Source organism: Porites lutea, chromosome 1 (assembly GCF_958299795.1).
Source record: "Porites lutea chromosome 1, jaPorLute2.1, whole genome shotgun sequence".
Taxonomy (NCBI): domain Eukaryota; kingdom Metazoa; phylum Cnidaria; class Anthozoa; order Scleractinia; family Poritidae; genus Porites; species Porites lutea.
The window spans coordinates 33,885,163-33,910,648 of NC_133201.1; the positions used below are offsets into that span (position 1 = coordinate 33,885,163).

Sequence of the window (25,486 nt, forward strand, 5' to 3'; positions counted from 1 at the left end):
TTTCTCAGCCAATCAGAATTGAGTAATTTTTTCGTGTATATTATTACTAATTAAAACACAAGAATACAAACATCAGCTTTTTGACAAGACTGCTTATCTTTACGGCCATTTTTTTACCAGAGTCATGGATAAAACAATCCATTTTATCCGTTTTATCGGCGTGGTAAAATCGCAGTACAAGCAGGCCCTGCATTGTTCTGGTTACAAGCAAAAAACTGCTACACAACTTCACCGGCACATCTTGGAAGACTTTACTTTCCCAATTATGACATATCTTATTTCAAGACTTGTCTTAATTTGGCCCGTCTAAAGCAGCATTCTAAAGCTAACCGTCCAGAATACAATGAGAGATCAGCAAACTTGCAACCTTGTCAGCAGCCGTGTTATTCCGTCTCCAGGATACTGTCGATATTGTAGGTCGTTTCTATGGAAATGAATGAAGTTTAATTCCAAGCGACTCTATCCAAGTTCAAACCTGTACAAACTGTACTGAAGTGGTGAAAGGGAGCGTGTACCACTTTTCAATACCTATGGTGCCTCACTGTACTTTTTGATCATTTTGCAGTACAAAAAAGAGCTGGTAGAGGAGTTTTCAGACAAAATTGTTCCACAGTTTGCAAATGGGACACTCAAGGCTATTGTGGATTCAGTTTTCACCATAGATGAAATCCAGCTTGCTCACAAAAGAATGGAGTCTAATGAAAATATCGGCAAAATAGTTTTACAAATAATGTAAGACTGTCAAATATGACCTCTAGCCAAGAAGAGTCAACTTTAATTTCTCCATTTTTTTCCAATAGTTATCGTTATTTTTTTATTTATATATTTATGATTGCTTTGATTGTACATATAGCTCAAGAAAGGAATTTTGTTAAGTACCCAAAAAGAATCGCAAATAGTGAGAGAGACTTTGCCAGCAGCACTGTAAACTTATTTCCTTGGCCACTTACTAAAGGGAGCTTATTAATAGTAACAATGACAGTGGTGGCAACAAATTGAAGCAACATAGGTTTAACAAGCAAGACAACAACTCTGTACCTGCATGACGTATGCATACGTTTTCAGTTGCTTTCCAGAACAGTTAGTTTCTTTGCCATCACTTTCCATCACATTATCTACAGAATAAACCAAAGAGGAGCATTTTGAAATTAAAGTTAATAAAAAGCTTTAAAGGTCAAAATAGGTAATACTTTCTTGTCACATTCAACCGTAGCTCTCTTGACCTTTGATATTCAGTGCTTTAAATTTCTTCATACAACAAGACTAGAATAAGTTACGAAATTTCATTTGAGTTTTAAAGTTTGAGCATACTTTCATAAAATATATAGGATGCAAATCCTTCTCTTTTTTGTGTACAGTTTGCTTGCACTTTCAAAGTGGCCACTATGGCTAAACCAAGAAACTTCTGTCCTGACCAAGGGCCATAAATGTAGCAACCATTTTTTCTTTATGATGCAGGATTATTTGATAAAGCTCAGAAGCTGTTGGCTTTTCACAAGCAAGTAGAATGTTATGGTACTACGGAAGAAATTTCAGTTGACTACTGTTCTTTTACCATTTACGTTTATTTATATTTTCCTTTCAATTGGTTCAGACAAAGGGAAACAAACCATGTATGACTATTAAACTTGATGATCATCACTTGAAAGTGTTACAAAAGACAAGGATCTGCTAAGGTGGTTCGGTGTGCTACCCCCCCCCCCCCCTCCTCCTTATAATTATAACTTCTGATACCTAAAACTGAGAAGAGTGCCCTCTTTGCACGATAAACCATTCTTCTGTGATCCTTTTATGCCACTATAATATTTCTTATGGTCTTCCCACTTGAGAAACCTACCTGTCGTTAAATATATGACAAGACTGACAACAAGATCCCAGTCCCATACAATAAACCCTGCATATCTATGTTTTAGAATGCCATGAGTACTTTCTTTACTAAAATCCAAATCTGGACTTTTCAATTTAAACAAGGACATTTTGTTTTTTTACTAAAATCCAAAACTCAGATTATTGGTTGAAATGATCCACAATGGAGGTGGATTCTTTTGACGACCTTTGATCATATCCAAAACCGAATACTTTGAATACATGATCCGAAGTGTTTCTTTACTGTGGATCCGAAAAGAATGAATATTGCTGGTGGAAACTCAAAACAATTTTAATACAAACATCAGCTTTTTGACAAGACTGCTTATCTTTACGGCCATTTTTTTACCAGAGTCATGGAAAAACAATCCATTTTATCCGTTTTATCGGCGTGGTAAAATCGCAGTACTAGCAGGCCCTGCATTGTTCTGGTTACAAGCAAAAAACTGCGTAAAGAGTTAGCCCTGTAAAATGTTCAGAATGAACACCAAGATCCATCATTGATCAACTGTTTCAATTTTGACTACCAGTACCTTCAGCGACCTTACTCGTTGTGCCAAACATCGATTTCAATCAACCAGCTGAAGGGTAACCGGTCAAGTCGCCCGAAAGTCATCTCGCCCGGAACCAGAGTTATGTCGCCCGAAATACATAGTCATGTCGCCCGCAATTTTATCGAGTGTATAAACTTGAAGAAAAGGAAGGAATAAACTCGTAAAATGTTCACTCGCTAACCTATGCAAATATGAAGTTAAACAAAGACCCCAACATCGCTGTTCATTCACTGTTCATTTCAGTGTTGTTCGTTGTTCGTTGTTATGAACTAAGCCGCTCATTCTACAGTAAAGACTAAGGTGCTCATTCTACAGTAAAGATTCTTGTAATTATTATTCTTGTAATTATTTCAGGTCTTCTGTTTACGATAACATACCTGGCAATAATACGTTTCCCAGCGAGAAAATTTTCGACAAAAATACTCAATTTTTCTTGAAGGACTGCGAACTCAGTGTGCATAAAACAGAGAGTAAAAGTACAAGGAAAAATTTTGCAGAAGAAAGATGTAAACGCATGCAAATCGCATATCAACAGAAAGCTTAAAGCCTGTAGAAATTTGTTTTTGAGTGGGAAAAACTCCCCTAGTACCCATTCCTCCGCAAATTGCCAAATTCTGACCTGGACTCTTGAGCGAAAATGGCTGCCAAATGACCGCGCTATAGAACTGCTAATTAGGGACTGGAAACTGGGGACACTTAACTTGGCCAAAATTGGCACCAAAATTTCCAAGCGTGTAAATACTCATTTAGCTATGGTACGAGAACTAAATAGATAAATAGCTATGTTACACTGTTATTAAGTTCTAGTGAGCTCACTAATATAGACAGGAACATAGACTGATGTTAATTTAAAAATTTTTAGTCTGCTCAGAAGGTCTGTCATTCTCGTCAGGGGCACAGTGAACAGACCTGGAAAGAGAGTCAGCGCCGAAAAGTGAAAACACCGACTCGGTCCGGAGAAAACTTCATCTAGAAACCCGACAAAGCGCGCGTTGATAAAGCAGAAAAAAATAAACAGTTAACGGTGGATGAAACCTTGTTTTTTTACTCTCTTTCCACACGTTTCAAACCGTGGTACCACAGCTGGCCCTACGTGCCTGAGTCGACTACCATCAATCCATGTTTAAAAATAGTTATTTTTTACCGTACAAGTCCTGAACTTCGGTGTGGTTATTGATCTGTTGTGTACTTATTGAACTGCTGTGTGGTTATTGAACTAACAAAAAGAAAAACTGAGCTGTTAAATCCATATACTGGGCTATTCTGGTATATGGCAACCATGTCTTTCCCTTAAACTGCCCGCTGTGCGCCAGATCTGTCAGCTTTGTTTACTGTAAAAGGTCATTGCACTTGTGCGACAGGCATCCTTTTGGTTGCTTGTAAAATCAGATAGGGATGTTTATGGGCGGGTATCATAGTTGTAAAACCCCGTCATATCTCATTATCATTTTCATTTAAATGCTTGCTTGTTTGCTTATATGTCACCTTCATCACATTTATTTATTTATTTATTTTTATTTTTTTGACTTAGCCCATAATGGAAATGATTAACTAAAGCAGTGCTGTACAAATTTTTAAATACATAATAGTTTAAGTAATTTAAGTCTATATCTACATTGGAATACGAAAACCGAACTGGTGAGAAAGAGGCCTCACTTGCACACCAGGATTACTGTGACGTAACTCCTTCAAGTTGCGCGCGAAAGTTGACGGCGGTTGCCGGTTAACATTTGAAGAAATTGCGCATGATATGGAATGACGTAAGCCATCGAGTGAAGAAAACATAGTACGGTCATCCTACTGGTTGTTTTTATTCGAGCTACAGTGAGGTAGACGCATTTGAAACTTTATTTCTAATTCGTTTTAGAAAGAAAACTGTTGGCACCTTTCTGGGCATCGCCTACAATTGTTGTGATCTCTTATATTTGCACAGACATTGCCGTATCGAAAGCAGATTTTTAAAATATGGTCAGGAAACGAGCAACGACCTTTCAAGTTTGAGGCAACCAAGAAAGTTAGAAGTTCAGGACTTGTACGGTAAAAAATAACTATTTTTAAACATGGATTGATGGTAGTCGACTCAGGCACGTAGGGCCAGCTGTGGTACCACGGTTTGAAACGTGCGGAAAGAGAGTAAAAAAACAAGGTTTCATCCACCGTTAACTGTTTATTTTTTTCTGCTTTATCAACGCGCGATTTGTCGGGTTTCTAGATGAAGTTTTCTCCGGACCGAGTCGGTGTTTTCACTTTTCGGCGCTGACTCTCTTTCCAGGTCTGTTCACTGTGCCCCTGACGAGAATGACAGACCTTCTGAGCAGACTAAAAATTTTTAAATTAACATCAGTCTATGTTCCTGTCTATATTAGTGAGCTCACTAGAACTTAATAACAGTGTAACATAGCTTTCTATCTATTTAGTTCTCGTACTATAGCTTAATGAGTATTTACCACTTACTTAATGCTATACATTCTTATTAAAAATAACTAACGTATTTGTGGCTATTTTTCCCGCAGCTACATGTAGTTTACGCTCAATGAACTAATGTGTGGTCATTGAACTATACTGGTGTGGTTATTGATCGTTGTGTACTTATTGAACTGCTGTGTGGTTATTGAACTAACAAAAAGAAAAACTGAACATTATCATTTTCATTTTAATACTTACTTGTTGGTTATATGTCACCTTCATCACATTTATTTATATTTTTATTTTTTAATGTGTGGTCATTGAACTACTGGTGTGGTTATTGATCTGTTGTGTACTTATTGAACTGCTGTGTGGTTATTGAACTAACAAAAAGAAAAACAAGGGCCTCAATAGTACTGTTTACCTGAGACGTGATGAGAAAAAGTATGTTTAAAAGGCTGGTTTATACGCCACCAGATTCGTCGCCAAGATTTACTAGTAAACTAAACTTGTCGAACACAAAAAATCCGGCCTGATTTTTTATTTTGGCCTCTCTTTTAGACAGAGGAATGCAACATGTAAATTGGCTGCCACCAAGGACTATCGTGGCGCGTGTGTTTCTTAAAATTATATTTCGGGGTTGTCCAATTATCCATAGTCTCTCAAACGGAGCAATGTTGGAGAGAGTGGTTAATGCCACATTATGATGCAACAGCTAATGCATATACAATACACGAATAGGTAGGTCTATTTGTTTTCCAGGTCTAATCTACTGTGATCGAACACGATTGCTATTTTTGCGTGTACAAATAAGACTATTTAATAACTCGATGTAAAAGCTGTTTCACTCTTAGACTGTCAAATTATTTTTCTCTAAAATCACTTTGCCTCAAAAGTCAAATGAATGTGCCCTGATCTGTGGATTACAAGTTTATTGTTTGATTTAAATTATGAATTTATTAACGGGAGCTTCGCTTTTAGCCCTGGCTAAATCTATATATTAGGATTAGTTTATTGCGAAATCCCGATTATTTTATTTGATTCAAGGATCAGAAAAAGTGAACTGGGAAATATCTCAAAGGTGAGAAACTTGAAACAGTGCTCCATGTTTTTGTTGGGTTAGTTTATTGCGAAATTATTTATATCAGTTGTGTTCAAGAATGTCACACTCGAAGCCAAAGCAGCCGTTCGACACATTAGTTAGCGGACATTTATATTGTCACTAACAAATAAATAATTAAAGAAGGTTTTGTTGTTTAACACGCGTTCTATTACATTTGCATTGTTGGTTGAACTCATTGCCTAATTTCATGCCGCGCGGGAGCCTGGCACTACCGGATTTTCCCGGACTTTTTAAATTCCGGATTGAAAATGGCTTCCAAAATAGAAGGTAAAACAAAGGTCATTGCGTATAGTTGAAACGATATTAAGAGCCAGATTACTCCAGAAAGTTAAGAGCGAATGCACAGAAAAATCGAGCAAAATCGGCAAATCGTGGCCACAGCTCAAAAACTAACTTACCCTCATTTTCAGTCTTTAAAAAGGTTTTAATGAGTTTATAACACTGCTGACGTTTAAATTTCAAAATGCGGCCGACTTTGGGAATTATTTGAGATTTTCGATTTCAACGGTCAGCGGGCCTAAAATTAGCCGCCGAACTCGGGAAAATAGCCCAGTGACAGAATTGAGCTGACTTTCATAACGAGGGAATATATTGGCAATCTTCCACTTAAATCTCTAAAAGCAGATATCTAACAATTTCTGAACGGCACATTTTTTAGATTTAGAGTATAAAATATCGACGAACCAGCAGAATTTTGAAACGTAATTTGCATAATACTTATACCTGGTTTTTTGAAAACCGGGCTACTAAAAAATGTCAGTCTCTCGCACTGATTGTTAATTTGATGGCCCTTGTTACTTGAAAAGTAAAATCTCACCTCAAAAAGAAATTATTGAATACATGAGCTTCCATTTGATAGAATCGTCTGTCTTTAAGGTAACAAAAGTGAAGTTTTCCTCATTAATCTGGAAAATAAGGCATTTTAAGAAGCAAGTTTTAGTGTCCGTGTCACCGATTGCAAAGCCAATTCCCCAGTTCACCCCATTTTTAATTGAAGCTGGTCTCCCAAAAACAATCTAAGCGAACACTGCTCAACAAAACCAAGTCCTAAAACCAGCAGTTCAACTGCTTGCTGACTAGGAACATTATCAACAGAGTGGGTCATTGCTTGCATGCAAACAGCACAAACAAACTGCATAAGAGTGCAAAAACACATCAAACTTTACAACAACCCCACTCCCCTGGAATTTAACCAGGCTACCCCAAATGCATACCAGACGATAGCCCCGTATATGTGCAACAACATGGCACCCAGAGACACAACCCCCCCTTTATTTGAGGGAGACATTGAGCTTTGAGAGACAGGGGTAAGCCCAGATACAAAAACTCAGCAAATCTGCGCTCTAGCACAAAGCCTAGTCTTTACAACAACCCCACCCCCCTGGAATTTAACCAGGCTACCCCAAATGCATACCACATGATAACCCTGTGTCTGTGCAACAACATGACACCCAGCCAGTACAACCCCCTCTTTATTTGAGAGAGACATTGAGCTTTGAAAGACAGGGGTAAGCCCAGGTACAAAAACTCAGCAAATCTGCACTCTAGCACAAAGCATAGTCTTTACAACAACTCCACCCCCCTGGAATTTAACCAGGCTACCCCAAATGCATACCACATGATAGCCCTGTGTCTGTGCAACAACATGACACCCAGCCAGACACAACCCCCTCTTTATTTGAGGGAGACATTCAACTTTGAAAGACAAGGGTAAGTCCAGGTACAAAAACTCAGCAAATTTGCACTCTAGCATAAAGCATAGTCTTTACAACAACCCCACCCCCCGGAATTTAACCAGGCGACCCCAAATGCATACCACATGATAGCCCAATGACTGTTCAACAACATGACTTTTAGTTTGACGGAAGCCCCCCTCAATCTGTTGTTGGGGGCAACGGCCCGTCCCTACGGGCCAGGCTGTTGCCCCCCTCGTGCAAGTTTTGTGGAATTTGCACTGATTTCTGTCAATTCCAGGAAGTTATTTGGAGCCCATGGTTAACAGGTGAGGGTGGTTAGTCCTGAAGAGCGAGATTGTTATTTTTACACTAAAAGTATCAGGGCTTTAAGCAAATTAAGTTTTGAAAGATTGCCTGCAATGTGCTGGACTTGACTTAAGATTTCAGGCAACCCGGTTTTCAAAACTCCAGGTAGACTTATAAATACAACAATTTACCGCTAAAACCAAAATCGAACTTTCTATATGGGGGAATTCTCCAACTCACCCCAAATCACGCTTACTACCCAATGAGATATAGTACTTCAACATTATCTAAAAGTTAGTCTGGTGTTCATGCGAACGCTTGTAAAATAGATTGATCATTTTTAGGTTATTTTGCCCCAAACAACCGCTAATTGACCCTAGGGTCAATTGACACGTGCACGTCACCTTAGTTTTATGCATCGATCTGAGCTCGTTAAAAGTGAGAAACTAACAAGATTCTTTTACTATGTACCTGCTTTAATGAAATACACGCAGTCTTCAAAAGGAGAGGCCGTTCAATGGCTAATTTCTGTTCTTGAGATCTTGTAGATTGCAGCATGGCGTCTGCGAGTGGACCTGAGTCTAGGTCTGTTTCCCGGGGTCTGTTTTCCCGTGACTGCGAAATCAGAATAACATCAAGAAATAATTCTCCCTCGAATCTTCGTGAGTGAATCAGCTTTGCAGTGCCTTACCTGAGATAAAAAGTGGGTCGAATAGCAAAACATTTCTAGCGCAATTTGGGTCCTTTGTGGAACGCAGTGTATTGCTGAGCGAAAGGTGAGTAAACAAACGTGGGAAAGTACGTTACCTTTGATTGCGTGACCAGACAGTAAACGATAGTCTCCAGGGAAAAATAGGATTCGCAAAAAATCTTGCTGATGTATATTTAACAGTTTGTTACTGTAAATTTACACCTGGTTTGTCCAGAACTTTAAACAATGCATATCTGTCCAAGAGTATATAAAATGTTTCGAAAGATCCACCCCTAAATAACTGTGGGCTGCTCTTTTTTCCCATCACCGATGTACACTTCCTTCACATTGTCTTTTGCATGAGGCTTGTACGCCTTTTTAACTGTTATCGACACTTAAAACTGGCCATTTAAGGCCTGGTTTAAGAACTTGACTGACTTAAAAAACCGTCGCGAACATGGGCTATTATTGTTGGACTTTGGAAGCTTTAAGCCCAAAATGATGGTGCAATCTCGAGAAATTTGCCCGGGTCTAATTATAAGACAGGGAACGGGTACTAAGAAAGGGACGGTCTCATTTAGCAACCCGTGGACAATCTGGGTATGCTTGCCTTCTGTCGCAGGGGCAACCTTTAAGGCCAGGTATGCCGCCCCCACCGGAGAGGATTGCATGGCATCCACGATCTCAGTCGCTTTTTCCACATCATGACCTTCAATTATCATGAATTATAATGCGGGCCTTGATCGTTGCCACCTTACCGGAAGTCTTATCTTCGCACTGTTAGACCATAAGAATCTCTATTATTATTCCATAAATGCACCACTGACTTTTCCTTGCTCAGCTTCCGGTAAAACGATACTCCGAAGCAAAAATAGCTTTACAACGACTCTATCCAGGCCAGAACTCCTGATATCAACAAATATACACCCCCCCCCCCCCTAAAGAGAGCAAACGTTCCCCGAACTATTCACTTGACCCACCCCATCCCTTCGTTAAGAAAAACTACGCACTACGCACTCAGTTCACTGGACAAAACGCACTCCTGAAAATACCAAACTATAGCCGTTCATCCTACAAGCAATCTCAGTTTCAGCGTGGTCACGTTTCCAGTTGCTGTAAGATTAATTCGACACCTACAACAGACACTGTAAATTAAATAGCAGCCACAACGCCCTTCTTTGAAACCGTCAGGACGAGAAAGTTTATAAAAGACTTAACAGGTGTGTTAACTCTACCAGTTTCTTGCAAAATATGCTGTGACATCCGTTTGCTCATTCCCCTTTCTGCCTTAGGCCGCTGATTAGGTTTGGTTCTGTGCTTTGAAATAACTTTAGGAACGAAACATGATACGTGAGGGGCGTGTCCGGCAAAGGGCAAGTGACTCTCGGTGGTGAAGACATATACTGAGCTTGTCAGTATTTCGTAGCCTGTACCACGTCGCGAAAATAGAACAAGCCAAAGAAAAAATAAGACGCCTTTCTTTCCCCAGCCCCCGCAGGTTTTTCGCTTTACTTTTTACTGCACAACTGATTCTACCTGTTCGTGCCGGAGCGAACATGGACGCCCTTGGGGTTACGTTTCCACTTCATTTTCGGCACCTGACTAAACGCAAGTGCTGACTTGTGCGCCTATGCTTCGTTTGCACTGAAGTAGCAGTATATGACCACGACAGACTTGCTGCTATCCTTGGTTTGAAACCGCAATGGGCAAGAACAATTTCTTGAAAAGAGCAAACTATTTCCTCCTTAGCAGACATGGAGAACAACTACTAGGACTTAAGCAATGCCATTGCTTAAGTCCTACTAGACTTGAAAAGAGAAAGCATGATGCTTTCTCTTTTTAATGATTTACGGCTAAACAGTACAATTTCATGTAGCTTTTACGCAAAATTAAATACTTAGTTGTTTGCAGAATTGCACTTAACAACAAATTACAGAAATTTAACTAAGTTTAGATCTCTTAAATAAGAATTGAACGGAAAAAACTTTTGGGGTAAAAAAGTCAAAAAATAATGTTTGCTGGAAAATCACTTAATGGACATACAATAGCAGAGATATCATGCCTGTAATTTTCTGTTCAATGCACCTTATGACAAGTCTGACTAATCCACTGGTAACCCATGCCTTAAAATCGCCTTGAACCTTAAAATATAATCCATTTGCCTTTCAGGCGTAGTGCAAATATATCTTCTGAACACTCCGGGGTTGGGGGTAAAATCAGAAGAACAGAACATTCAGTTACTGTACCATTTTTAAAAGTGGGACAGTATGTTTGCTAATCATCTTAGTTAACCGCTTTTAAAATAGGACAAAAGAACACCTGGTCATACAGGAAAATGAATTGACTGTATCCCGAAAGCTTTGGTTTCCCGTGCACTTATTTTTCGCAGGCGACAATCGATAATTGCATGGTAACGCAATCGGAGGTGAGTAACTAATTAAAAGTCATTGATACCATCGCCGCTTAGCAAATACACTACGTGCTGCAAAGGATCCAAATTGCGCTAGATTGTTTTCCTATTCGGCCCACTTTTTATCTCAGGTAAGGCACTGCAAAGCTGATTCATTTACGAAGGTTCGAGCGATAATTATTTCATGATGTTATTCTGATTTCGCAGTCACTGGGAAACAGACCCCGGGAAACAGACCTAGACTCAGGTCCACTCGCAGACGCCATGCTGCAATCTACAAGATCTCAAGAACAGAAATTACCCATTGAACGGCCTCTCCTTTTGAAGATTGCGTGTATTTCATTAAAACAGGCATATATTAAAAGAATCTTGTTAGTTTCTCCCTTTTAACGAGCTCAAATCGATGCATAAAACTAAGGTGACATGCACGTGTCAATTGACCCTAGGGTCAATTAGCGGTTGTTTGGGGCAAAATAACATCTATTTTACAAGCGTTCGCAAGAACACCAGACTAACTTTCAGATAATGTTGAAGTACTATATCTCATTGGGTAGTAAGCGGGATTTGGCGTTATTTGGAGAATTCCCCCATATAGAAAATTCGATTTGGTTTTAGCGGTAAATTGTTGTATTTATAAGCATTATGCAAATTACGTTTCAAAATCGTGGTCGTTCGTCGATATTTTATTCTCTAAATCTAAAAAAATGTGCTGTTTAGTAGGGGCACTCAACGACAATTTTCGGAAAATATCTGTTCGGAAGACGATTTGAGATCTAGAATTTTCGGAACATTTGTTGTAAAATTTCTTGCTTGCCTGCCTCTCCCAGGATTTTCGAACATCTAAAAAATTGTATAATTGCCAATTTTTAACCGATTTTTACCCTTAAAAGGTGACCTAGAATTTTCGGGAGCCTTTTTTCTGGCTGAAAGTTTCGAAAAGATAAGTTTTGATCCCTATAATTTTCGGATCACTAGACTTTCAGCTAGGAAATCCGAACAGATGAAAAATTTTTAGGGGATGAAAATATGTCCATATCTACTGTTTAAATACTAAAATACGTTTAACAATGCTATGTTTAAGAGGTTTTGAACTATATTCTCGTTGGGTGCCCCTGGTTTAGAAATTGTTAATGTCTGTTTTATGAGATTTAAGTGGAAGATTGCCAATATATTCGCTCGTTTATGAAAGTCAGCTCATTTCTGTCACTAGGCTATATTGGCGTGTTCGGCGGCTAATTTTAGGCCCGCAGACCGTTGAAATCGAAAATCTCAAATAATTCCCAAATTCGGCCGCATTTTGAAATTTAAACCTCAGAAGTGTTATAAATTTATTAAAACCTTATTACAGACTTAAAATGAGGGTAGGTTAGGTTTTGAACTGTGGCCACGGTTTGCTCGATTTTTCTGTGCATTCGCTCTTAATATTCTAAAGCTAAGAACAGTTGTTTTACTGTTATAAAGAACCTCGCTTAAAAATTTCGAGAAAAGACAGATCTAATCGGAAACTTTCGCTACTTGGAAGTATTGGAAGGATTCCCGAATTGTTCGACAAAAAATTTGAACAAAGAACCTTCGAGTTTAGCTCTTTTTACGGCGCTGGATCCGACCGAATATTGGGGAACTCGGATAAGGGAGTGGGTGTACCTGTTTTTACAAACTGTAAAATAAAAACTACCAAATAGCGAAACACGCCAGAGTGACCCGAGTGAAAGGGCAACACTGTATATTAGGTCGGTAAGGCTTACATTAGATTTTCTACCCGTCACTGTGTACGGTATCAGTAGAAATCCTAAAGTTCAGACCGGAAACAATTCTCACTGAACATGGATAAAAGCAAGTATACTTCAGTCTTACTTGAGAGGCATTTCTCGTCCGGTAACACCGCAGTTCCTGTAATTTGGGCAATCAGCTTGTATTAACAGTCAAGAATGTCACGTACATCTACCTTTTGGCTAGCATGCACTGAGTATAGACTAGTCCCTTATCTCCCTTCATGTGAACAACACTAGGTTTAACATATATAACGCCACAAAGTTCACTACACTCAGTACCTTTCACGGACATTACTCTTTTCCGCGACGGGAATAATCCAGGTAAGCCCTTCTGTACTGCCCTTTTAAGTTTTGCTCCAGCATACTTAGGCTACGATCGGTACGTGCGCAATGACATCTGTGTTCTTTCCTGCAATGATCCTCTACTTTTCACATGCGCGTAGAATTAAACACAGGATCCTTTGCTGTAGAAAATTTATAATCATGTTTGATTCGAGCGACCGGTTCATCGAACAATTGCTCATGCACTTGCTGAGTGTCGGCTCCTTCAGTTTTGCTTCAGGGCATGGCAGAAATACTGCATCCTTTCCTTACTAAGTTTAGACAGATTCTCCGAGGAAATATTGATCAATATTTCTTCGAAAAATAATGCTTTCGTTCGAGTTTTTACTCCGACTATCCGCCATTTTGAAACTAGACTTTTTAGAAAGTCCGGGAAAATCCGGTAGTGCCAGGCCCCTGCGCGGTATGAAATTAGGCAATTGTCCATCCTAAGCATGACATGTATGAGGATTTTCATTAACCCAGGAAACAAAGTGTAATAATTGAGAAAACTGCATTTCAAAGGTTCATGGCAAATACATGGACAACCACATGGAGTCTTAATTCGGTTTTTAAAAGGTCGGGGGCAGATTTAGTGACAACTATGACTAGTTTAGATTTAGAGAATCGACAAACGAGCATAATTTTGAAACGTAATTTGCATAATGCTAATAAATACAACAATTTACCGCTAAAACCAAAATCGAACTTTCTATATGGGGGAATTCTCCAACTCACCCCAAATCCCGGTTACTACCCAATGAGATATAGTACTTCAACATTATCTGAAAGTTAGTCTGGTGTTCTTGCGAACGCTTGTAAAACAGATTGATTATTTTGAGGTTATTTTGCCCCAAACAACCGCTAATTGACCCAAGGGTCAATTGACACGTGCACGTGACCTTAGTTTTATGCGTCGATTTGAGCGCGTTAAAAAGGAGAAACTAACAGGATTCTTGTTATATGTACCTGTTTTAATGAATCGCATGCAATCTTCAAAAGGAGAGGCCGTTCAATGGGTAATTTCTGTTCTTGAGATCTTGTAGATGGCAGCATGGCGTCTGCGAGTGGACCTAAGTCTAGGTCTGTTTTCCCGTGACTGCGAAATCAGAATAACATCAAGAAATAATTCTCCCTCGAATCTTCGTAAATGAATCAGTTTTGCAGTGCCTTACCAGAGATGAAAAGTGGGCCGAATAGGAAAACATTCTAGCGCAATTTGGATCCTTTGTGGGACGCAGTGTATTGCTGAGCTAAAGGTGAGTAAACAAACGTGGGAAAGTACGTTACCTTTGGGTGACCAGCCAGTAAACGATAGTCTCAGCGAAAAATAGGATTCGCAAAAATCTTGCTGATGTATATTTAACAGTTTGTTACTATAAATTTACACCTGGTTTCTCTAAAACTTTAAGCAATGCATATCTGTCCAAGACTATAAGAATGTTTCGAAAGATCCACCCCTAAATAACCGTGGGCTACTCCTTTTTCCCCATCACCGATGTGCACTTCCTTTCCACTGTCTTTTGCATGAGGCTTGTATGCCTTTAAACTGTTATCGACGCCTAAAACTGGTCGTTTAAGGCCTGGTTTAAGAACTTGACTGACTTAAAAAACCGTCGCGAACATGCGCTATTATTGTTGGACTTTGGAAGCTTTAAGCCCAAAATGATGGTGCAATGTCGAGAAATTTGCCCGGGTCTAAGACAGGGAACGGGTACTAAGAAAGGGACGGTCTCATTAGCAACCCCTGGACAATCTGGGCATGCTTGCCTTCTGTCACAGGGGCAACCATTAAGGCCAGAAATGCCACCCCCACCCGCGAGGATTGCATGGCATCCATCATTTGCTTTTTCCACATCATGACCTTCAATTATCATTTATTCTAATGCGGGCTTTGATCGTTGGCACCTTCCCATGCAGAAGTCTAATCGTCGCACTGTTAGACCATGAGAATCTCTATTATTCCATAAATGTACCATTGACTTTTCCTTGTTCAGCTTCCGGTAAACCGATACCCCGAAGAAAAAATAGCTTTACAACGACTCTATCCAGGCCAGAACTCCTGATATCAACAAATATAACCCACCCCCCTAAAGAGAGCAACCTTTCCCCGAATTTTTCTCTTGACGCACCCCATCCCTTCGTTAAGAAAAAGTACGAACTCAGTTCACTGGACAAAACGCCCTTGTGAATATACCAAAGCTATAGCCGTTCATCCGACAAACAATCTCAGTTTCAACAGGTGTGGCGACGTTTCCAGTTGCTGTAAGATTAATTCGACACCTGCAACAGACACTGTAAATTAAATAGCAGCCACAACGCCCTTCTTTGAAACCGTCAGGATGAGACATTTATAAAAGACTTAACAGGTGTGCGCGGCGGTTTCCTTTTCTTCCTTCCCTCCCATTCTAGCACTCAAATTCTGACCCTGATATTCTAGTAGTAATCAACCGTTCCTGAGCCGATAAGCACAAGGATACCGGTTTCTTGCAAAATATGCTGTGACATCCGTTTGCTCATCCCCCTCTCTGCCTTCGGCCGCTGATTAGGTTTGGTGCTGTGCTTTGAAATAACTTTAGGAACGAAACATGATACGTGAGGGGCGTGTCCGGCCAAGGGCAAGTGACTCTCGGTGGTGAAGACATATACTGAGCTTGTCAGTATTTCGTGAGCTGTACCACGTCGCGAAAATAGAACAATCCAAAGAAAAATAAGACGCCTTTCTTTTCCCAGCCCCGCAGGTTTTTCGCATTACTTTTTACTGCACAACTGCTTTACTATCTTGGATTGTACCTTTTGGAGCCGGAGCGAACATGGACGCCCTTGGGGTTAAGTTTCCTCTTCATTTTCGGCACCTGACTAAACGCAAGCGCTGACTTGTGCGCCTAAGCTTCGTTTGCACTGAAGTAGCAGTATATGACCACGACAGACTTGCTGCTATCCTTGGATTGAAACCGCAGTGGGCAAGAACAATTTCTTGAAAAAAGCAAACTGTTTCCTCTTTAGCAGACATGGAGAACAACTAGTAGGACTTAAGCAATGCTTAAGTCCTACTAGACTTAAAGAGAGAAAGCATGATGATTAACGGCTAAACAATACAATTTCATGTAACTTTTACACAAAATTAAAAACTTAGTTGTTTGCAGAACTGTATTTAACAACAAATTATAGAAATTTAACTAAGTTTGGATCTCACAGATAAGAATTGAACGGAAAAAACTTTTGGGGTTAAAAAGTCGATGGTTTACTGGAAAATCACTTACTGGACATACAATAGCAGAGATACCATGCCTGCAATTTTCTGTGCAATGCACCTTATGACAAGTCTGACTAATCCATTGGTAGCCCATGCCTTAAAAACCGCCTTGAACCTTAAAATTTAATTCATTTGCCTTTCATGCGTAGTGCAAATATATCTTTTGAACACTCCAGGGTTGGGGTAAAATCAGAAGAACAGAACATTCAGTTACTGTACCACTTTTAAAAGTGGGACAGTATGTTTGCTAACCATCTTAGTTAACCACTTTTAAAATATGACAAAAGGACAACTGGTCATACAGGAAATAATAAATTTACTGTATCCCGAGAGCTTTGGTTTCTCGTGCACTTATTTTTCGCAGGAGATAATCGATAATTGGCTGGTCACGCAATCGGAGGTGAGTAACTATACAGAATTAAATTCTGTATGCAAAAATAGCAAATCAGGGTCGGGAAGTAGTATTTCCTGTCCTAAACAGTGTAGAGAAATGAACAATTTTGGTCTTAAATAGGGTCGGGGTTTGCGGGCCTTGGGGGCACACCTCTACCCAAACTTCCCTTGAGTGCCCCCCCCCCCCCCGTCATCTGCTTACTTTACAGTATTCTATTTTCCGTTTCCTTCACCAAGTCGACGATGACGTGTATCTAATCCAGTTTCAGGAAAAACGGAGAAATATTATTCTGTTAGATTTCATTCTGCGTTAAATTTTGGCGGCAAGAAAGGACTTTGTTCACGACAATCCAATGTATAAATGTAAACTAGCCGAGGAGAAATTTTATTTTGTTCCGAACTCAGGGCGCGGATGAAATACTGACCGATTTCCTAAACAAGCGCCGAAAAAGCAAGGTTCTAGTGGAGTCCGGGGGCTTCCTCCCTCTGAAATTTTTTTTGAATTTCAACTACCAAAAGTCTTCTGAGTCATTCAGACAGGATGTTTACTGTCTGCCAAAACCAATTGACAGATTTCAACTCGGAAATTTTTCTGTTTAAAATAGTTATATATTTATTATGAAAAATCTGACCGATTTCCCTAAAACGGTGGTAACCGGTGTGGATCAGCGCTCATCATCTTATATATAAACAAAGGAAAATGAAATTTAAACTACGGATAAAATTGAACTACAGTTTGCGTTGTACACAATGATAAGTTTGGGGAGTAATAATATAGATTTAGCCAAGCCTAACTAAAGCGAAGCCTTTTTTATATACTTAACATTTCACCTTAAAAAATAAACTTATACTATACTTATAATATTCATATACTACACTTATACTATACTTAACTTTAGGAGTCAGCCATTAACGTATGAGGAAGGGGCTGGGTGATTTCAGAAAAAAAAAATATAAAACTCATTAAAAATTCGTGAAGAAAACACAAAAGAAATTAATGTTTAACTAGTGTCTTTATATCTGATAAAGACACGGCTAAACTTTACGTCCAATTTTTTAGACCAAAATAACTCCAAATCTATTTATTAGTGCAAGAATGAGTTGATCTTTATCAAGAGATTTTGAAGCCGTTCAAAAAACTTGCAGTAGCGTATTATCAGGTTTAAAAACACACTTCTGCTAGTTTTTTCAACTGTAAAAGTATCATGTTTAAACTCTTCACTGGTATGTACGGACATGCAACAAAATTGCTTTAAATCAAACATATACCACAACTCTAAACAACGGACCACTGACTAGAAAAGAAGTGGCTTTATTCCATTGAAATCCATGGTCAAATCTTTTCTGTACTCAAGCTTAAGGGAAACGTACAGAGTTCCTGGTCTAAACTTAGGTCACAAGTCCTCCAGACAGTCAGACAATGGATAACGATATTCCATTTTTTTTTCTTTTTCTTTTTCTTTTTTTTTTTTGAGACGCTAAAAACTGATAAAGAAAAAGCAAAACAAAAATTCCTCGGCGTCTTGAATTCATTCCATGCCAAACGTTGCACGACAATTTTGATTAATAAAAAGTCTGTTATAATCTACTTTTCTCACCATCGAGAATAAATTAGAACTGAATATTACAACAGTGTCTCCTCGAATTCTAAGAAATTTCAAAACATTGGGATTCCGGATTCCTACAGCTGTATTCCGGATTCCAAGGCCCAGGATTCCGGATTCCACAAGCAAAAATTTCTAGGATTGCGGAATCTGGATTCCCTCACATGGGGAGAAGGATTAAAAACTCCAACGGGCTGGAAGCAAACAGTTCGCTATTTACAAACGTCGCTAAGGATATGAATTCGGGACGACCCATAACAAATCCACATACGGGGTCTGAGCGAAACTCGAACCCGGGACGGCTGGAAACGAGTCCGACGCACAAACCACTAGGTCACGCTGCCTCCTTAAAACAATCCCCTACTCTCACGTAAGATGAAAACCTCGTCCCCAGGGAACGGATAGGAGAGGATCCTGGGGACGAGGTTGGTAAGATCGACGATTTAAAGATCGCCCATCTTGGTTTCCACTGCGCCGAGGGAGGAGGGCTTTGAGGTGTACATCGTCGACGCAAAATCACACTGTGGCCATCTATCCCGATACGATAGAACCCTTAGTACGCTTGCCCTAACCTGAGTTCAACTTAGTGTTTTCTCTCTCCGTAGCTTCTTTGTGTCACCCTGTGGGCACATGCTTTGAGAGGAGAGCCCAGTTAGTGCCACCTAAAGTTTCTCATCAAGTTTCTTTTTCACGACGTCAGTTTTTTCTGGCACGACTTTTTTTTCACCACGACTTTTTGTTTTCGCCTCGACTATTGTTTTTTACGACTTTTTTTTCGCCACGACTTTCTGTTTTCGGTACGACTTTTTTTTCGGCACGACCAGGAGAGGTCGCCGCTGACCAATATTATTGTAGTGGCATGGAGCACATGGTCATCGTAATTCACTACTGCAACCAATATCAAAATACAGAAATCATAACTTAAAGATACCACCGACTTTATAAATTTTATTGAAAACAAAAAGGTGAAAAAACAGACATTTCTTGTTTCGATGGACGTCACAAGTCTTTACACAAAAATATACCACAGAACGAGGGCATTGGAATTGTCTGTAAAGCATATGAAACTTCTACGAAGACAACCCTTCTATTCCTACACATTACCTGCGGGAAATGCTTAAACTACTCCTCAAAGAAAATTCTTTCCAGTTCAATGGAAAACACTAGCTACAAACCCATGGTACTGTAATGGGCACAAAGATAGCAGTTTCTTTTGCCAATATTTTTATGGCACATATTGAAACAACAATTCTAAGCAGAACCGTTTTTAAACCTACAGTTTGGAAACGCTACATCGACGATATCTTTTCCCTATGGGACATAAGTAAACCAGACATCGAAGCCTTCATCGAACAAGCAAACTTACACCACCCAACTATCAAATTCACGGCCGAAATATCTGACACTGAGACTGTGTTTTTAGACACGGTTGTATACAAAAGCACAAGATTCAAGGAAAATCTATCCTTGATGTAAAGACACATTTTAAAAACACGGAAACCTTCCAGTACACACATTTTACCTCTTGTCACCCGCCGAGTGTTAAAAAAGGATTTGTCAAAGGACAAGCCTTGAGAATCCTACGAACAAACTCCTCAAAAACTACGTTTGAGGATAATATTTCAAATTTCAGAAAACGTTTGATTGACAGAGGCTACCCACAAACTATGATAGAAAACCTTCTATCACATATAAAGTTCACAGAGAGGGAGTCTGTACTCCTGAAACAAAACAACGAGAAGCAAAAGAATATTGCCTTTCGTGACACAGTACCAGCCCTCAGTGTCTACTTTAAAAGAAGTTTTAACGAAAAAATGGAATCTCATACAAAACCAACCGTTACTTCGCCAAATTTTTAAAGAACCACTCATCATTTCCTACAAGAAAGGAAAATCCCTAAAGGACATGGTCGTTAGAGCTAAAATATAAAGGGTTAACACAAGGTTTCACGCCGGTATAGATGTGCGGCCTGTCACCCTTTGCATTTTCTCAAAAAAAAAAAGTCGTGTCGAAAACAAAAAGTCGTGCCGAAAAAAAAGTCGCGCCGAAAAAAAAAAATTGTGTAGGAAAAAAGTCGTGCTGAAAAAGAGGAGTCGTGCCAATAAAACAGTCGTGCCGAAAAAAAAGAGTCGTGCCAGAGAAAACTAACATTGTGAAAAAGAAACTTGATGATAAAAATTATGTGGCACTAACTGGGCTCCGTAATAAGTGCCCCCTTGGTAAATTTAAAACCAAGATGACCACCCATTATGTAAGCGCTTGGTTTCGACGGTTTTACGGGAAAATAGGACACTGTTAACAGTCCAAACGCCAAGCGGCGCTTTCGTTTACGGTTTCCCTAATCACGAGAACGGTGGAAATGGTAAAAAAAAACGGACTTCTACGCTATTCACAATGACGACTGGTAAACGAATATCATAAATGACGTGATACAAGAGTAAAGATAATGCTCGTACGTGATCTAAAATCAGTTGACCCGAAGTCACTGCATAAAGCCCAAACGCGTTCCCATGGGCCGCGATACTCTAGCCCACTAAACGCCCTCTGGGAGGGAACGAGATTTCACGCAGCCGTCAATCATGTAAAAGTTATCCAATCAAAAGTCAAGACGTTGTCACTGTCGTCATTATAAGTATATTCCATGTTTAATTTTCCCCTTTATTTCTGCTCTACCGCATGCCAGAACGATTCGTTCCCTATAATCTGTTTCATATAATGCTAGTGTTGATCTTCTTAGCTGCACTGTTCTCAGTGCAGCATTCTTCAGCTGAGACCAAGGTAAGAAACTTCTAACTCTATATTTCACAACCTGCATAAATGTATATGCTACCACAACATTATAGCATGGAATTCCTTTATGGTCTACTGTGCATAATCCTCGAAGGATAGCTCTTCAGAACTGAAGGCCCTTATCTACACGTAGTTAAGTTATCAACTCTCGCGAAAATTATCAAGATATTACGTAAAACAATGAAACTATCATAGTTGCTATTAGTTGCAGACTTGATGGGTTTAGTTTTAGGTACGAAAATTACCTTTCTTCGTCGCACTTTTCAGTATACACACCCGACCCAACAATGAGTTAGAAACATGTTACATTAAACGGTAAATATTTCTGTTGTTCACTATAATATTTCTCACAAAATCGCGAAATTTAAAACTCCCGAAACAGCCTTTCAATTTTCGTTTATAAAGTTAGTGGGGACTGAGAAATACCCGTTTCTCTTACAATCGAAGGCCAAGACCTTCACATGATCACACTGAAATAGCCCACGCAACACGTAAAATATATCCAATTACCCTGACACACGCTTACACCTTAACTGAATCTTAAGGGGGGGGGGGGGGGGGAGGGGGTACTTCCAGAAAAATTTAGTGCGGGTGTGCGGCACGCTTTCTGAAACCCTGTTATTTTCCCTACCCTATTTCAGACCTGACGCGTGACCGGAGCGCGCGACAAAATGTTACGGCACGTACACGGTTGACGTAAACATTAAAAGGGAAATGGTCTTATCGCCTAATGAGGAAGAAGTAGCTTCTTCTAAAAAACACACCCAATTCAAGACTAGCATGCACAAACCATACCCTATTTCAGACCAAAATGGTCGACATTGATACCCTTAGTTTCAGACCAAAACGGCTAAAAAAACATACCCTTTGGCGCCGCACGTATATAGCCTATATAAGGGAGTACCCCCAACATAAGGGCGCCACAAATCACAAATCATTTCTCTGTCAAGCATATTTAGTCCAGCTGAAACTTGCCGACGCAAAATTTCCGATGCGAGGAGGACAGTTTTAATACAAGTAAAGAAATTTTTAACAACAGAATTGTTCAACGCAGTTAATGAAGCCTAACACCCATAAGTCAACAACGCGTAACGCGTACATTGTAATTACAATTTCCACTAAAACTTATACTTTTTGTTCCAGGAAAAAATTCCTTACTACCAGCTGTTTACACCCATGAAGTTAGTGAATGCAGCAAGCTTTATCTACCATCAACATACCGTGACTGCCACTAAACTGACCTTCCTGAGCGCACCAGTGAATTACGCTCGCCTCATACAAGTGCCACTCATTCCAGCAGAAACGCTAAACGCCGATGCAAACCTTGTTATAAAAATGGTCATCGGGACTGACATTAATATCGGTCAGGGAGAAAGCGATCCCTCGTACGTGATTTCCGACGGTCAGTTTTTTGTTGGTGTTCATATTCGCGACAAAAACAATTACAAAAATGCGTCTCCTTGTGATCCACTTGAGGGAAGCAGCGGCAACACAATGGGTAGCGATCGTCGTTATGGCTCGCCTTTGCCGAAGCCTGCCGAGTTTTACTACCCGGGAAGGGTCGAGACCAAGCTAGGTCTGTCTGACCGGTGGGGAACCTGTTTTACTTCCCACGATGGCGGCTTCAGCAGTGAAATGATTTTCCAACACAAGCTGAATGCTCAAAAAGGCCTATTTCTGGAAATATACGCTGATGCCAGCAACGAAAAAGTGGGCATCAAGTACATTGAAGTGAGCATTGTGCGGGAAAGCTGACTGAAAGGACAAGCCTAATTCATCCTATGTTACTGAAAAGCGATTGACATGATTCCTTAGTGAAACAGAGAAATAAAAATATAAGAAAAGAAATTTGTAAAAGCCGATGCAGACCTGTGAAAGCTACCTAAACTCAGTTGTGATTCATTCTTTAAGAATAGTATGATTGGGAATACATAATAACTATGATTTGCAGTACAATTGTTGTTAGCAACTCAATGACGATTTTGGAAAAATCCACGTTCTAACTGTGGCAAAAAATTCGGCTAAAGCAGAAACGAAAATCGCATTTAGTTCACTTTCCCTCAGAATAACTTCAGTTCAAAAATAAGGGCGACTTCTTGTTTCACCCAGGTAAGGGTTGGTGTTATCAGTCCGCAATATCCCTAAATTTAAGGACAGGGCCAAGTGGTGACGCGACACTTTTTAACCAGTGAGAAGGCGCGCTTGTGTTTATCAACAAATAAATCAAAACATCGCCCCAGTGATCATTTTCAAAACAGCGGACGGAGTCGGACAGAATTAAAGATGAGCTTACAGTATTCGTCTAGGTTTCACATTTAATATTTCAAAGAAAACATTTCATGTAAGAGAATAAGAACATTAATCATTGCAAGGAATCATTGGGGTGTTCGAACTGATTCCGGACCGATCGCAGAGCTCGTGGGCTTCAATGGCGTGGCTTGCAAGATTTTTGATACAAGCAAACTGGTCCCGTGTAAAAATAGCCTTATAAAGAGAGTGTGAAAATTTGTTGAGATCGCACAAAACAAGATTAGTACTACCTATTAACTTCTACAGGTCAAGAATCAAAGAACCAGTCATCATAACCAGAATAAAAAGTAGTTCAAATTTATTGATTTTTCTTGTTTGTTTTTTTGTGTTGTTTCGTGTTGACTTCACGCATCTGGTGCTTTCTTTGGTTGCTGTAGTACCTGCAATGTTTTAATTTTATCCCAGATAATCAGTGCATGTTCAATGAGTAGCGAAATACATCATTTACAGTTGAAATTTGCCTTCTTTCTTTGATTGTTTTTTTACTGGTGGATGAACATTTTGAGAATCAAACAGCATTAAATCTTTCCAGATTTGGTGAATTTCAGAAACAAAGCGGTTAGTATCTACCTTGCGCTTGTGATCTTCAATTTCATCCCCGCAAATTCGGCAAAGTGAGGCGAGATGTTGGACTTGAATATCCATAACGCTAATAAAGTTATTTTGGCCTTGAAAAGAAAAACGGCAAAGGCTCGTACTAATGCGAAAAAAAGGTAATAACACGGCTCTGTGAGAGACCCGGGAGTGGAAAACGTGCGTGTTTTGGACCTCGGCCGATTCAAAAATTGTCTACCAAAATTCTAGGTTGTCTACCATCCCCACTTTCAACATGATAAAAGTTAACCGATGTGACAATCGAGGAAAAATATCTAGAACTTCGCAAAAAATCTGTGAATCGAAAAAATAATAGATGCTTGTTCACCTACCTTGAAAACCGACCAAAATCTCACCTATACATCGCGTTGTTTAAAAGAAGAAATAAGCCACAAAATGTGCTGAATATTTCACGAGACACTTCCAATATGGCTTCTGATACGCTGTCCACTTAAAAAAATTGTGCATGCCTCATGAAAAGTCTTAAAGATATGCCTGAGAGCCTCGAAACGATGACTGATTCTGTCCGACTCCGTCCGCTGTTTTTAAAATTTTTGATCACTGGGGCGATGTCTTGATTTGTTTGTTGATAAACATAATTGGTTGAAAAGTGCCGCGTGACCAGTTGGCCCTGTCCTTAAATTTAGGGATATTCCGGACTGGTTATCGAATATAATCAAACATGAAGGTTGTAAAAAAAATCGAGTAAAATGAGTTTTTGATTGTAAAACAAGTTCTCCTCACTGCACCAATGGAAATGTATCGAGAACAATGTGGGAAAATGCGTGCTCATATAGAGCTGAGTGGCAGAGTTATAATATGAAGAATTATGCAGACCGAGGAGGCGTATAACACCCTCCAAGATATGCCTAATTCTCTACATGTATCATTCAAAAGCCGAATTCAATAACCGTTGCAGTTATTATTCATTCAAAATATTTCCAACTTAATAAAGCGTGCTTACCTCGATCTACGTAAAGATCCCGTGTTCACATCATTGGTCTATTCCTCGGGAATCTCAGGATATGAAGGGACGTTTAGTCTAGCAGAAATTCTTTAAATAGCAATTGTTAACTATTGAGTGGTAGTTTTGCGAAAAAGTAAAATCTTCTCCAGCCCTGGTAAAAAGAGCTGACCTACCGCGCCTTCTGCTGCCCCTATTTCTGTCGACGTCACTTCAGTACAATTGACCACTCCAGAAACACCATGATAACGAACCATAATACTGTTTGTTGGTCACTCCAAAATTTTGCATAAGCATTATCTGCAGTACTAGTTTCTCTTGCGAAGTAAAATGGCTTCAAGAGAAACTGAAAACAATGCTCAAGCAAAATTTTGGAGTGACCAACAAACAGTATTATGGTATGTTATGGTGTTTTCTGGAGAGGTCAATTGGCGTGGATTGTATTAAGGC

At 39.6% G+C, this 25,486-nt stretch overlaps 1 protein-coding gene across 1 annotated transcript; it reads left to right on the forward strand.

Annotated features, from left to right (window-relative positions):
* The first annotated feature begins 21,031 nt into the window (after positions 1 to 21,031).
* Positions 21,032 to 23,054, forward strand: LOC140937552 (uncharacterized). Its single transcript, XM_073387114.1, has 2 exons — positions 21,032 to 21,156; positions 22,312 to 23,054. Exons 1-2 carry the CDS (start codon positions 21,055 to 21,057, stop codon positions 22,921 to 22,923), a joined length of 714 nt encoding a protein of 237 aa, XP_073243215.1. The 5' UTR covers positions 21,032 to 21,054; the 3' UTR covers positions 22,924 to 23,054.
* The last annotated feature ends 2,432 nt before the right edge of the window (positions 23,055 to 25,486 follow it).

Bases quoted from the DNA above. Each gene is read 5' to 3' on its own strand.
- LOC140937552 (XM_073387114.1), top strand. From the start codon at position 21,055: ATGCCAGAACGATTCGTTCCCTATAATCTGTTTCATATAATGCTAGTG. The intron at 21,157-22,311 runs GTAAGAAACTTC...TTTTTGTTCCAG, and splicing joins ATTCTTCAGCTGAGACCAAG to GAAAAAATTCCTTACTACCA.